The sequence below is a fragment of the Coffea eugenioides genome, chromosome 1 (assembly GCF_003713205.1).
Source record: "Coffea eugenioides isolate CCC68of chromosome 1, Ceug_1.0, whole genome shotgun sequence".
NCBI classification, from domain to species: Eukaryota; Viridiplantae; Streptophyta; class Magnoliopsida; order Gentianales; family Rubiaceae; genus Coffea; species Coffea eugenioides.
This window is the reverse complement of record NC_040035.1, coordinates 43183504-43199025: the sequence shown is the minus strand read 5'-3', so window position 1 is coordinate 43199025 and position 15522 is coordinate 43183504. Positions and strand designations below refer to the sequence as shown.

General features: G+C 35.5%; 2 protein-coding genes across 2 annotated transcripts; both read right to left on the bottom strand.

Annotated features, from left to right (window-relative positions):
• Nucleotides 1-1564: 1564 nt before the first annotated feature.
• On the bottom strand, nucleotides 1565-5949 carry LOC113764049 (serine carboxypeptidase-like). Its single transcript, XM_027308088.1, has 8 exons — nucleotides 5564-5949; nucleotides 4787-4955; nucleotides 4098-4217; nucleotides 3563-3706; nucleotides 3326-3476; nucleotides 2512-2600; nucleotides 2146-2404; nucleotides 1565-2057 (listed from the first exon to the last, which is right to left on the bottom strand). Exons 1-8 carry the CDS (start codon nucleotides 5899-5901, stop codon nucleotides 1801-1803), a joined length of 1527 nt encoding a protein of 508 aa, XP_027163889.1. The 5' UTR covers nucleotides 5902-5949; the 3' UTR covers nucleotides 1565-1800.
• A 4092-nt stretch (nucleotides 5950-10041) lies between these two features.
• On the bottom strand, nucleotides 10042-14585 carry LOC113764058 (vacuolar protein sorting-associated protein 24 homolog 1). Its single transcript, XM_027308099.1, has 6 exons — nucleotides 14248-14585; nucleotides 14055-14131; nucleotides 12309-12411; nucleotides 11160-11281; nucleotides 10521-10706; nucleotides 10042-10420 (listed from the first exon to the last, which is right to left on the bottom strand). Exons 1-6 carry the CDS (start codon nucleotides 14357-14359, stop codon nucleotides 10361-10363), a joined length of 660 nt encoding a protein of 219 aa, XP_027163900.1. The 5' UTR covers nucleotides 14360-14585; the 3' UTR covers nucleotides 10042-10360.
• Nucleotides 14586-15522: the final 937 nt, after the last annotated feature.

Below are 15522 nucleotides of genomic sequence, written 5' to 3'. Positions count from 1 at the left end.
GAATATCCGGCGCGATTTTTCTCTTAAAATGACCATCTACCCTACTTCTCCTCAAAAATAACCCGCAATTGAAGGCGTGAAACATTAGCGATCATGGATCACGTCTTTGCCAGGTTTTAGTGTAAAATTTCACCCATCTAGCCGCAATTTTTAGTTCTGCACCGTGAATCACGCCTCTAAGCTCTCTCATTTCTGGCCCTCCTCTCTCGAGGAATTCCTAGCCCTCTTAGTTGGGATTATAGTCATAGATTAATGCAAACCATTTTTAGACATTTTTCAGACTTTTAATTGAGTATGATTGACAAACCAAGAGACAAAAACAGATTAAGAAATTGTCGTACCAGCTTAACCGTGAATGGTAATGACCTATCATAAATTTTGTTGCACGAGTTGTTTGCAGTTGTATGACTTTCCATTCATAAGGTTCAGGCATCACAAAAAATTGGGATTCCCGTATCCCTCTTTTATTTTCCACTGATGATTCATACCATCAATGGTAGGATTCCTTGTCATACGTATAAATGCTGCGACCAATTACACCATGTTTCATGCATGTTTCAGATTAGATACTTTTCTTGGACAATGATGATAATGTTAAACATTAGTGGTATAATCTTGATTAATGATTAGTAGCTGGCTGTCTCACAGTTGGCAAATTCTAAATCTGCTAAAGAAAATGTGCTTGAACTTAACAGTGTTTTTAGTAGCAATCTATAATAGCGGTAGTACGAATGAGCCATGCATCTATAAAGAAGAATTTCATACTTGTGTCATTCATCAAAAGCCAGTTCATTTATTTTGATGGATGATTTCTGCCAATTAATGGTTCAGGAGCTATCTACTCTATAGTAAAATATTTTAACATATTTGCTGTTAGACAACACAAGTACATTGTCGGATTGTACGAGTTCTTGTGCCTGATTGCACATAATCACAAACAAGTGATAGAGGTTGTCAACTGTACAGCTCTTTTAATGAATAAGTGGATGTCTTTGTTTGGAATTACTAAACCAACCCATTCAAGATTCTGTATTTCTAATTATCAAATTGGTGTTTTTATCATGTGGGGTATCAATATCATAAGTCAAATGACCTTGGGTTCAATTGATGGATGTCGTTTAGGAATTGGTTTCGTGGTTGGTCTTGAACTCCTAGAAAGCTGTGTTTACATCGTATAGTAGGTTTTAAGGCTCGCAGGTTTTGTGCTGCAAAACAGCCATCAAGTTTGTTTCGCTAAAGAGTAGTTTTGCCCCGGACTTGGAGCTTTTCCTTGCGTTTTTGCTGCTTATGATTTTTCCTTTGAGGCTTCCGGATTTACGTTGCTGCGTATTGCTTTGGTACTTAATTTTCTTGGTTTCTCAAATTTAAGAGTTATTTTGAGTTCCTAGGGCCTTGCATGTATATATTTTTATAATTCTAGATTGATTCTCTTTCTTGTTTTTTCATGTTTTAGAAATTAGAAACACAGGAAGAGATTATGACAGCCCATCTGAAAAGATGTTTAGCATACTAGTATCAGCTTCAAATTATTTGTTGACTAGCAAACTGCTTTCCCCATCAAGAATTAAGACCAAAAGATCGATGTTGATACTTTATGGGATGATGATCATAAGCTCTATCTCATCCAAATTTCTCAAACTAAATAATGCAAGAATGGTATGAAAATTGACTATAATATTGTATTCAATTGGAGTTTTCTGCAACTTATGCTCAGAAAGAATATATCATCCCAATAAACTCCCAAAATTGCTGAAAGATAGTGAAGCAGCAGTTGAAGTCAATTGTGTAGTTAGGCATAAATCACTGGGTGCTCAGCTTATCTGCTATCCCAGTCACTGGAAGTGTGCCCTGCATCCACTTCTCTATCATAACCAATGATGCTTTTGGTTGATCCATTGGAACCATGTGACCAGCATCATGGACCTTAAGAAAAGACAGAGGTCCATGGCCCTTGTGTAATCCAGCTTCGACACTATCTACTACAAATGGAACATCTGGAGCTGCTTCAAAATCTTTCTGCCCAGACCACTCAATAGCATGAACCCATCTTGAGTTTCCTGTCCAGAGTTAAAAATTGCATGATTTAAAACTGAATGTATCCATCTTTCAAATTGTACAAAATTTCAGATGAGTGAAGAAGCTTACCAAGCCAGTTGCAGATGAGATCACACTCCCCAGCATATACAAGTACCTTGACTCCATCTTCCAGGAATGCTGGAACACCAACTTCAAGATTCCTCATCCAGTCTGTGATCAGTGCTTGGTACACGTCTCCACTGCATGACACAAATTCAATATCCCCAACACCCAGTGCATCTCTGACTGATTTCTCATTGAGGAATTTTTCCATGTTCGAAAAGTCGTAACATAGATTAGAAATACACTGCTTTCGGATATCATAGTACTGCAGCTCCAAGAAAAATGCCATGTTAATTAGATGAGAAAATTGTTCGTGCACCACTTTCTTTAATGCTTTGCGATACTCTATAATCAAAAAATTCGCTTGCTTACGTTTATGTTGCCAGCGATTTCCAATATACTGTTGAAGAGGCCATTGCAAGTACTATATGCTTGCCTACAGGAAGTTCCACCATCAGGGCCTGACGTGAAACTTCTACTGTTAGTGTTCAAACTACTAAAGGCATAATCAGATCGAAGGTCTTCTTTAGTCTTGTTCTATTGAAATTTGTAAGGGATGCAAATGAAAGGGAATTTATAAAACATTCCTAGAAAAGATTCCGCCACTTAAATTTTTAAACTTACAGAAACTTGTAGAGAATGTCAAAATGAAAAACTGATTCAATTTCTACCATTATTATGATACTACATATGTGAAGTTTCTAATACAAATATGAGGAGAGCTGTGTTTAATAAACACGTATACCACCCGGTCATGCCACCAAAATGATACAAAATTGATGAAATTAATTTGTCCCGTATTACTTAAATGCTTTTTCTTTTTATCTTTAATTATTGTACTTGCATCTTGACATCTATTTTTCTTAATACTTTTGTTCTTTCTTAGAAGAAATCTTTGTTTCGATTGGAGTTGATTTGCCCTGGTCTTGTCTAGTATATAGGATCTCAAAATGGTCAACTTCTCGCACTCTCTATTAAAAATCAAATGTGGATTTTCATTCACAAAAAAAAAAATTATTCCAAATTTGAACCATCAACTATTAACTAATGACTACTGAGCGCAAATTCATGAACCCTTTTTTGAGAATCTCTTGTCTCTTCTTTAGTTTCGTTTTTCTATTTCTTGGCTGGGGATGGAGGGGTAAGATATACAGCATGACCAGAGAGGAATGAAATTGAGAATTACCACAAGATTTAATTGCCTGTTGGCATTGTGACACCAGGGGGCTTAACGTGTTGGCATCTGCCTGTGTAATCAATTTATTGTCCAAAGCATATTGGGTGTATGCTTGATACTGGATTTCTGGATTAGTGAGTCCATTGCCAATTGCAATACCCTGTTCAAGCCCAACCATTAATTAACTATGGCCTTCAGACCAGAAAGAATGGAAGGAACCCAAAAAAACCTGAGATTTAGACAGACCTTGAGGTTAATACCAGTTCCTTCCTTGCCTTTGTTTCCTCTTTGAATTCGAGAGGCAAAAGCAGGGATGTAGTGCCCAGCATATGATTCTCCAGTTATATAGAAGTCATTCTTTGCATATTGAGGGTGCTCCTCAAAAAATGCCTGATGCAGAAGATCAATTAGCCCAACTTAGGCCAGGCTTTACCTTTCTAAGCAGTTCAGATTTATCATTAAGGATGTAGAATAATAGCATCACTGACTTTATTATTCTATGTGAACAAGTCTGACCGACCGAATCAAAATGAAAAAATTTTTGTATGAATGATAGAAAAGGCTTTTACATCCCTGTAAAATTGAGATGGTTTTGTAGTTTGTTGAAACAATTTTGATGGTAGACAAAGATACGCTACATTCACATAATGAGCCGTCCAGAGTACTATGCAATTTTTGATGAGTTGAAAAGTTAGTGGCAAAAAATGTCAACACTTGATTTTGGCGGATGAACACTCTAAGATTTTCCAAAAGCAATAAATGAAAAGAGAGAAAAGCCAACCTGAAGGAAGTCGTACAAATCATTGCTGACTTCCTCTTCATTGTGGCGGATGTCGCTTTTATCAGAACTATAACTGAATCCTGTTCCAATTGGCTGGTCGACAAATATAATGTTTGATACCTGCCAAAAATGACACTTGCGGTAAATTCTACTATTTACTATAGGAGATAACAATACCTACCACGATTGCAGGTACTCAGTTTTCTGCTCCAACAGTAAGAAGAGAAAAAAGTCAAATAGACTAGTAACTAGTAGATTCTGCCAATGAGAAATGTTTTTCCGGAAAATGCAAGATATTTTTGCAGCTTCATGTAGTTCACAATTTGCAGGCTTGGATCAACCATCAGAGTTTGGTACGTAAAAATTCCATTGCCAGACATTGCTTTACTACCAGAGATTGTGTTTCCAGTACCATAAATGGTGTAAGGTTGAATATAGATTTCAATGGGACAAAATTCAGATGGTCGTGAAAGAGACCCTTCCTTTGACAACTGTCAGCCAAAACATACATCAGTATCACAATTTATGTAACACTGCAAGGATTACTAGCAATATAACAAAAATTTTCAACGCCAGCATTGGGAAAATCAAGCAAGGGAACTGATTTGCTAGCCAATTAAGACTTGAAAAGATACGAACATTTTGAGCCTTTGATAGAATTCGTAGGCTAATTGGAAGGGTAAAAGTACCTTGTCCCATCCATAATCATTCCATATCAGAGACAGATTGTTTGCAATCTTGAAAGGGCCATTTTCATAGAACAAAGCTAGTTCACTACTGCATCCTGGTCCTCCAGTCAACCAAATAACAACAGGGTCGCTCTTGCTTTTACGGGATTCAAAGAAAAGGTAGAACATCCTGCATATCATTTTTAATCCAGAGATCAAATTTCTTTGGCACCAGTCTAAAGAATGAAGTGGAAGAATTATCTTCCCAAGTCCTAACCAAGAATGTACTGGTACATGTTGCAGTTATGCACTCTACCAACTTGCCAACAGTAATAAATGAACATAACCACCAAATACAATGATTCTTTTTTTTTTTTTGAAGGAAAATACAATGATTCTTGAATCATCTCAAATGCCAGTCAAAAAAAAAATCGACTCTGCTGATGTAAAGGCACGTTGAAAGGAAATTGAACTAGTAGATGCGCATGCAAGCTTCTTAACACTTTCAAGTCTAAACCATCACAGCTAAGAACATAGCAGGAGAAAATAAGAGCTGCCACGTAGACCGCCATTCAACCTCAGAAAGTCAGGAAATCCACCAATCATAAACAATTTTCACATTGTCTTAACAAGATAAGAACTAGTACCCTGTAATAAAAAAAAAAACTATGAAGCTGTCCAATCTTTCAATCCAATGACCCCATTTAGTATAACCTCATATAATAGCTCTATATTTAATTTGATTGTGAACAGAGACAAGTAGACAACGGAGCCATGGATCAGAGAGTACTACTATACCTTGCATCCTTGGAATGTTGAAGTTTATAATACCCTGCATGATGGCCCAAGTCTTCAACTGTGGCCCCAGAATCACCAAGACAAGATAAACTAAATTGCTTTTCGACAATTCTTGATCCAGACAAGTTACCAGGACGACCAGGGGAGATGTTGATTTCAAGCTCAGGGAACAAGTTAAGTTGTCTAATGAGCCTTTCAGCCTGAGCTTTTGGGAAATTTAAGGTTGAAGAGGACAAGGAAAGTTTCCGATGACTTTCGTTAGCATATGCAAAAGGAATTAAGGTTGGAGAAGTGATCAAAAGGAGCTGAAAAAGAGAAAGAAAAAGAGGAAAGGCCATAATGTCTTGGAATGTTGGTTTTCTTGGGAGGAAACTGAATTATGAGCTTCGATCGATGGGATGAATTTATATAGATTTTCAGGCTTACAAGTTAGAAAGTTGAGTAAGGAATGTGCATTGTATTAGTTGGTACGTGGCTGTTGGGATGATAAAAAGAAAGATGAGAAGAAAGGAAAGGAGGGAGAAGAAAGTGGAAGAAATTGGCGGGGATGCTAACGGCCGGTTAGTTATGATGCTGTTTGAATTGATTTACAACTTTTTGGGATCTTGTAGACTTTTAAAAAAGTATGGGGTCATATCAAGCCAAAACAGAAATAATTTAAAATAGGATGTGGTGACAGAAGAATGGCTTTCATTTTTGCCAATGGCAGCATTAGTTTTGAGATAAATGGATAAACTACCTCAACTACTATAAGGCCAATATGAAAGTTAACTTTATTGTTTTTTGAAAAAATTGTTCAAAGCATCCCTTGTATTTTTTTTTAAATGGATTTTTTCATTCTTTACTTTTAAAATATTAACTTTACGTCCCCTATAAATTTAAATTAGTAAAATTTAGTCCTAACTTAAGTTTTCGATGACTTTTTAGACCTGAAATCACCATGTGATGCATATACAGTGATTTTTTTTAGTGGCAAAAATTAATATAAGTTGGATCCAACTCCACTTTTTTAGGAGAAAAATGAACATAATTTGGGTCAGATTCTATTTTTTTTAGGGACAGAAATAAATATAGATCAGGTCATTTATTTAATTACAAGTGGGATATAGCTTTTTTGTCCCTTAACAATGATCATATGTAGGTTGTGCGATGAAATCAAGGTAAAAAGTAGTTGAAAACCTAAGTTAAGAACAATGTTTACCGACTTGATTTTGTAAGGGATATAAAGCTACCCATTTAAAAGTGAAGGACGAAAGAATTCATTTAGCAAAATGTGAAAGATGTTTTGAATGATTTTGCCTTGTTTTTTTATCTTACGCTTTCTTTTCAGATTTTTCAAGTTATTTTTAGCTATTATGCTCTATGTTTTTAATTTCTATAAAACAGATATTAATATAGGAAAAAACTTATGAAGGCCAGTAGCTCATGGCTCATGCATTGTCTAGTTTCAATTTTCTATGGTGAAAAGTTCATTCGAGTGAAATGAGGATTGTTATGGTTGCCCTCTAAGAAAAGCAACAGAGAATGTGCATCCCACCTTACGCCCCACAACCAAATTCTTCTAAATCTACACTACATTCCAAGAGTTGTTAAGCAGTTTACTCTATGGAGTACATAATCATCAATGCACTTTATGAATTAGATGCATAGGAGCTGTTGGTTACTGGATCTTATAGTCTCAACCTGAGATGCTTCATTGAATCCAAACAATGCATCTACTGATCCATGCATGAATAAATTGGTTCACACATTCAAGAACTACATTCTTGGTCTTTAAAGGTCCAAGTAAATGTCTCCTTGAACTATCTCAAATGATATTCTTTCATATGTTCATTTCTATTTGATGCTACACCACCCATATCAAGTGGTAATGTCTCAGCTGGCAAAGCGATGGAGAGCCATTTTCAACGCCAGCCATCCCATTTTCATGAAAACTTGAAAAAGATGAACAAAAGCTTAGTTCTTTCATATGCAGAAAAAAAAAAAAAAAGGAGTTGTAATTAATATATTAATAATGGCTTTTATTTGGGAGAAGGTGTGGGTTACGTTAATCTGCATTAGCTCATATAGGAAACGGAAAAATGAAAAAGCCATTTTAGTAACCACTAATGAATTCTCAATGAAAATATAACATGATTAGTGGTCATGATCAAAATTAATAGGTTCGTTCAAAGAGCTTTTGCTCATAATGATGTACTATCTGATAACAGGTGGAGGCATAATGACATAGAAAGATGACACTACATATATAATAAAAAGATTTTTAAAAAATGGGGAGAAAAGAAATAATGGGTCCGTGATATTGGTTAATCAAGCGCAACAAAATGTGAGGAAGAATATTAATTGCATTCTGTCAAAGAATTTTGATAAGTAAAAAATCAAACCCTTATCATTCTAAACTCAAACCGTAACTAGAATATAATCAGACTACTAGAACATCTATGAACAAATTAGTTGAGATTCTAACCAACAAATGTCCAAGATGACTTAAAAAAATTGTATCCATTGCACCGGCGACTTTCAGAATTAAAAGGGCTTGTAAATCTTTATTAAATGCATCCTCCATATGAACAAGAAATCAATGATGTTATGAATTCCAGTGATCATATTTCAATCTTGATCACAATGACCAAGAACTGCCCGTATTCAATTAGTTCGTTTGGCAACTTTCTATTTCGAACTGTTCTTTTTAGAAAAAGTTTGAGTGAGTTCGGCCATCACCTAGCATGTCCTCGGAACCATAAGTGACTTATAGAAGTTCTTACAGATCATTTATCAATACATAATCTTTTATGAGAAAGTAATTCGTTCTTACCAATTGAGATAACTTGTATTAGCGAACTCTTCTATCTATCTATGCTATATGTAGTTCCTGAAAGTTTTCAACTGGAACATGGTGTATTGGCAATAATTTGACATGAGGCCATCTTTCAGTTTGAGCTCCCCTCAACTTTCTCATGTTGTCCTTTATCGTTTTCTCCAATTGCTTTATTCAACGTTAAGGTGCTCTTATGATATTTCTTGCGTGCTTGCTTTTTTTTTTAAGCCTTCACGAAATCCCAATGAATGAATCTCCAGTTATCATGTTACTCTGATTATTCTTTTGGCTTACTCCTCTTAGATAAATATCACATTACTCATGTAATCCTAATGAGTGGTTGTCATGTTCTATCAAATTGATCTAGATAACTGCCAAAAGTAGAAGGTTTTATGTTTATTAGGAAAAGTGTCGTACATGTAACAAAACACACACATAAAAAGGCTAAAGATTGGCTTAAATTAGATTGGCTTCAAGTGTCATACCAAGAAAAAGAATAATTCTACACTTAAACAACAAACACAAACTAAAAGATGATTTTAAAAATTACTTTATTTATGTCTATCATTTAGAAATATCGTGTTTTTCAGTCACTATGTGTAGGTGGACTCCTTAAAAAGAGTAATTTATGCTCACTCAGAAATTATTGTTATAGGCAATGCAATCTAATTGAAGACATGATATAATGGTCTATAAATTGCTAGTTTAAGCAAAGGTATTTTTGAAGCTTGACCCTTGTAGTGGCTTTCAAGACTACACTTTTGTGTCAACAAACCCGATACATAAACGGACTAGCCCACCTTTACCTACTTGATTGCATTGGTCTCTTTTAAACTGCTACCGAGCTAAAAACTTTTTGCGTTTACCTAACTTGATTAGATTGGTGTCTTCCAAACAGCTACTGTGGCTAAAAATTCTTAAAAGGCAGTTAGAACTTGGAAACAGAAGTCAACAGAACAAATCTTGTAACCTTTAGGACCAAAATTCAGAAAGGTCTTTAACTACCATGTAATCCTGTCCAGTTGCCTGTTGAAAGTAGAAGCAGAAAAGCAATATAAACTGCCCTTTTAGTTAGTGGACATCAAAGAGGGCAAAACTCTTCTTGCGTCACCGTTTATTTACTTGCGAAAAATTGCTTTGAAAGTATCAATTACAAGCATTATGTGCACTTGTCATCAAAAATAGAATGGTTGAGGCTATCCAGTATTGGTACAGGACTGAATTTTGTAGGTGACAAATTAAGCTGAAAGCAAGAATGCATAGCGAAAGAGTGAAGCATCTGCATTGGCCTGGTTACTTTTTTTAGCTTCAAAAGTGCTCAATCAAGAATAAGTTGTTGTTAATTGGTACTCCCCAGCTGCAATGTTGCCACTTCACTGAAAAGGAAAACTGCCAATCCCTCCTCTTGATTTCCCTATTAATATGTTATAATAATAGGAATAACTTAAAGTCTCTGGTAAATGACAAAATTAAGCGTCTCTTTTAATCTAAGATTTGTCGGTTCAAGCATTCCAATTCCCCGGTACATTTTTTGTTATTCCAAACATGTCGTGTATGCTGCGCCTTCATTTGGCAGAAGGATAAGACTTATTCTGGTGCGTATTACAGAATTGAGGGGTAAGCCAACAAACTAACAAGACATTGGAGTACGACAATCCAATTTTACAGAATTTAAGGCTTTTTTCATTAGGAAGTGATGCCAGATTTTAGATCGTTATTCTCCCGTAAGGTCAAAGGGCACGGTGAGAACTCTCGGTAAAAACTTGCAACGTGCATTATCATATATACACAACAGCCAGGGTTATCCTTCTAACAAGAGCCCATTCTTGTACAACACGTAATGTTTTTCACAACTTCTGTCTTCCGATCTGCGATAGGAATACGGCTGCAGCATCTCAAACGTTGGCATGCATTAATCAATACAATACTTCTACATTCTCAGGGACACAGGGATGTGGGCAGACAATGTGAGGTTCAAGTTATGATCTAACTTTGGCGAGACGCGCCCTAATTTCTTCAAGCTCTTCCTCATCATCCTCCTGCAGCATGACACCAGAAGAAATTCTCCTTTTAACTTATTTCAGAAGAGAAAGGAACAAGCATGGCAAAGAATTAGATCAAGTATGGGTCGTTTCGTACCTCTACATCTTCCTGGGCAGGCTGCTTCAACCTCTCCTTCCTGACTGCTTCGGGAAGCTGTGCAGCAGTCTCACCAGCAATAGCAGTTAAGACCTTATCAACTTCTTCTTCAGTCTCCTCTTCAATGTCTTCTGAATCCAGGGCATTGTCCACGGCATCATTCACAAGCTCTTCTATGACACCAGCCTGCAGTAACATATCTCGGAATAAGTATGATGAAATTAAAACAAAATTTCTTTTTATTGTAGGAATAGATTACAAAGCCTAGACATGATTTTAGCCTACAATTGCTTTTTACCAATGCAATAGACTCAACTGCAAAGCGTTGACAAGCAAATTCAACTTTCAGCTGCTACTACGACGTTTTGCATTACAATCTACTAAGTTTTATCACTTTAACACAAGAAATTTGGAGTCTTTGAAGATATTTATAAGCGCACTCCTATACTAAGGATAGATAAGCCTAGCACCATATATCTGAAAAGATCACCACGCGTAAAAGATGACTGATGGTTCAATAAGAAAAATGAACACGACAAGCAAGTTACGTCTAGCATATCAAACCATCCACATGTCAACAGTCGGTGGACAAAAAATAAAATGATCAACCAGCTTCAAGGACACAAATCAATGCGTTACCTTGGTCATTTCTTTACTAAATTCTTGCATTGTTATAGCCACCTCAGGAGCCTTCATCAGATTATTGACAAGCTTCATGACCTCAGCACTCTTTGATAAATGTCCCACAGTGCGAGCAATGGCTGCAAGATCCATTGTGAATGAAAGCTCAAACTTGAGGTTTATAGGTGCAAAACAGAATCCAAAGTTAAAAGAAAAGGAAGCGGTCACACAGACACACATTTAGAAAAGTCAAAGCAGACTAAAAAAAAAATGACTTCTGCTAATGCAAAGATCCACAAGTAGAAAGGAGTTCAAATACATTTAGATCGTCAGATAACAATTGATCATGAAGTAGGCTTGTGGAATCAAGGGGAGAAAAGAGAGGGGGGGGGGAGGAGAGAGAGAGAGAGAGAGAGAGAGAGAGAGCATAACAAGCAACTATATATGGGTGCTTTAAAATATCTTTTAGGGGAAAGATTTCTAATTTGTAGGATGTTATAGTCAAATGAACATGCTTGGATAAGTATAAAAATTCATATTTTGAAACTGAATTTGGGAAACTACAAAAATCTCTGTGAAGTTTCTAAGATTTTGCACCATTCATGCAGTGGCTAACTCAAAGAGGTTTTTGTGTCTACATACCGTGCCAGGCCAGTAACTGTGTACTTATTTCCAAATAAAATTACAAACAATCCCCACTTCTCACCCATCTTATAAAACTCTTTCAAGAAAACCAATCCAAACAGACCCAAGATTCAGAAAAGAACGAAGATCCAATTTCGGAGTAATTGATTATTAAATGCTGACAGCATTTGAACTTAAGTGAACTCCATAAGCTGCTATTAAATCAAATGTCCTTTTCCTTCATGCAGTTTAAGCCAGCATCAGGATCTCTTACTCTAATGATACCATCATGATTTAGTGAACTTATTGCAAACAATATTGTAATTTAGCTGGCCTCTTTCCTCACCAAAAAAGGTAAGAGGGACGGGAGTACATAATCAGTCAATATCAATTGGTTGCAGCTGTTTGCCAAGTAAACATGAGACCCAGTTCCCAGGTGAAGAATGCAAAACCAACTCAATGCACACAGACGAATATTGGTTCACAATAAAACCTAAACATACAAGAGGAAAGAACAGTCATAAAATAGAAGCAGGATCATACCAACACTTTCTCCAAGATGCATTGATATTGAATTCATCTGTGCCTTATTCTCGTAAAGACGGTTCACTGTCTTTCTAGATCTCACAAGTTCTTTAGCAAGGGACTGAGATGAGTACAAAAAGAGAAAGAATGTATCAATAAAGGCTGCGAATTGTTCATTTACTACAGTACACAGCACGCAATGACAACAGTAATAACCTATGACAGAGAGCTCAAAATGTCATAATCAATGTGATATTGAGAATACAGAAGATGAACTGAAATATACAGCTACAAGCAACCTAAAGAAAAAAGTGTAAAATTCCACCACATCTCAAAGTCTACCTTCTTCTGTTTAAGTTCATGGGGCATTGCATCCTATTGAAGCTGCATTCATATCAATGACTTACAAAGGCAAGCATTGATCCATCCACTTAAATGTCAGACAATGAGGTACAAAACTAAAGGTTTTGGGTAAGGGAAAGGATATCAGTTTAGTAGAAAAACAAGCCAAAAACGTCTTTTTTCCCTTCAATAACTTCCTAAAGAGCTTGAAAGAGCATCTCCTTTTACTTTGCTCATAATCACTTGATACAGCTCCTAATCTGTTCCAGAGAATTGGTGCACAACAAGAACACTTTGCAGACAAACAATACAAAAATCATTTTGACACATTATTTCACCTCATCTCAGTTTCATGATGTGAAAGATTGTAAATGAATTGTAGCTAAGCATTGTGAATGATGGGTTTTTGGGCCTTACAAGTGAAATACATTTGATAGCTGCCACAAGAAACTTCATTTAGACACTCCTTCATTTGAAAAACATTTCTTGGAACATCCAAACCAGGATGAAGAAAAATGTCCAACAGCTCAAAATTCAGAAGTCCTAAGAAAGGGAAAAACATTCTCTACTCTCCTACACACCAATCAAGAAACCTCAAATTCTCACCAGGTGACACCTTAGATCACTACTCAGTTTTCAGTCAGATGACTAGGGATATTGTAATAACAATGAACCAAAATCCTTTGACTCCTAAAACCATGTAATAGAAAATCATCTTGCCATAATTTTTGTATCATTGCAAGCTGTAAACATCAAATTGTACTATTTCGCCTCAAATCCAAACAAAAATCTAATTTTTATCAACTATGACATCTGCACTTAAAATTTCTCTTTTAACACCTGGTTGTGTGGCACGACTTGGCCAAGCCATCAATCCATCGTTACCAAACATAAAGAATTAATCACTGAGAGCAGATGCACTGCATGAGAATTGCACCACCACTTCAGCAGGGGTTAACACAAAGCAGCACAAGTCCTAAGAGTATGAAGTGCAGTAAATAGCATTTACCTCTGCATAAGCAAAAATTTTCTTTCATCTAACAAAAGGGAATCAATCAATTAACAAGCTAAACTACACAAAAACTGGAGTATTTACACCTAGTCTCCATTGCACAAAATCCATTTCAAAATTCAGTCTCTGCTGCAAATTTGAGTCAACCAGTCCTGTAGGATCACTTTGTAAACACAATCAACAAACGGCAATAAAAAAAATTCACTAGATCATGCAAAATAGAAAAAAAAAAAAAATCGATCTTTCACATGTAAAATTCAATGGTTCCCATAAATTCAGTAAATTATCAGAATACTCGACTAAAATTCAAAATGGTAAGAATATAGATAAAAATAAAACAATAAGCACAATTACTAAAAGCAATACCTTGGTGTACCAAAAAAAGAAAAAGAAAAAGAAAAAAGCAATACCTTGGCAGAACCCATGTCATTTCTCTTTGCTGCTTCTTTAATTGCTTTCTGCACATTCTTCTCTTCTCTCTGTATATCTAATCACAAAACAAAACGCCCCAATCAATCAACCAACAAATTTTTTTCCCACCAAAAAAGAAATGCAAAACCCAGATCAGTAATCACATCTTATGATCAGAGTCATCATATATACCTCGGATTTGGCGCTCGATATTGCGACACTCTTGACGGAGACGACGCTGCCAATCTCTCAATAACTGTTGCGGGTTAGGCTTCGGCTTTATCATATTCATCACTTTCTCCATCCTTTTCCTCTTTTTTTTCTGTAAAACCCTTAAACCAGATTATCTCTATTCCCCTGCAAAACGATCGGAACGGGATTTGTTGCTATATAATTGCGTGTTTTCTCTACCCCAGTAGAGGAGGATTCCGATTCTTTAACTCGGTGATGGGTTGACGATGTTGATGATTATGGTGGTAGTGGAATTTCTGAACTTTTGGCTTTTCTTTTTTTTCCGAATATTTTTTTAATCTATTCCTCCAAAAAATTGATCAATTTTTTCCCCTTTTTTTTTTGTTTTTCCGTACAAGCTTCAAAATTTATTAGCAATTAGGAATTTATGACTAACTAGTGTGACGGTCAGCGGGTTCGTGAGTGGTTTCGTTGGGTGACTTCGCTTTAAAATTTTGATTTGGTTCCTCGACGCTTTCACGCGCTGTCTCTTTGGAGTTTGACCAAGGTAAAAGCTTAAGTATTGCTTCCAAAAAAAAAAAAAAAAAGCTTTGGTATTTGACGATTTCTAGAACACTATCAGTCATAGAGTGCATTTGAACAGGAGATTGTTTTGAATAATTTTTTTGAAAAAATATTATAGTACTTTCTTTTTAAATAATGTATGTAAAATAAAAAATATATTGATAATGTAAACAAGTCAATGTGTGTAAATAAAATGTAAATAATATGTTAAGATGAGGAAACATTTACCTAAAAATAACTGGACAAGTCCAAGATTGATGTCAAGTTTTTGTTACACAATTTAGAGGCAATTAAAGTAGAAATTTAATTTTATTAAGGGGATAAGACTCGTTATCATAAATTGAGAAATTGTAAAATCATCCATGAGATGGGTAGAAATGTAGGTAAAAAACTTCATTCAATTTTGTATAGGAGAAGTTTGGATTCAACATTTAATACCATCAATCTCTTATTAATATGTCGTATATTCTAAGGATGCGCCTGATAAACTGATATTTGAAATCTGAAATTTGAATTCATTAAAAAATATAAGTTGTTAAGTATTAAATCTAATACATTTGAATGCATATAAGTAAATACTTTACCACTTTTTTTGGAAGTAAATTTTGTTTATAAAATTCAGTGTCACTTAATTAATTCAGATGTTATATTTTTTGTTATCAAACGCATCTAAATATGTTAAAATCTAAATTCATTAAGTTTAAATGCTGA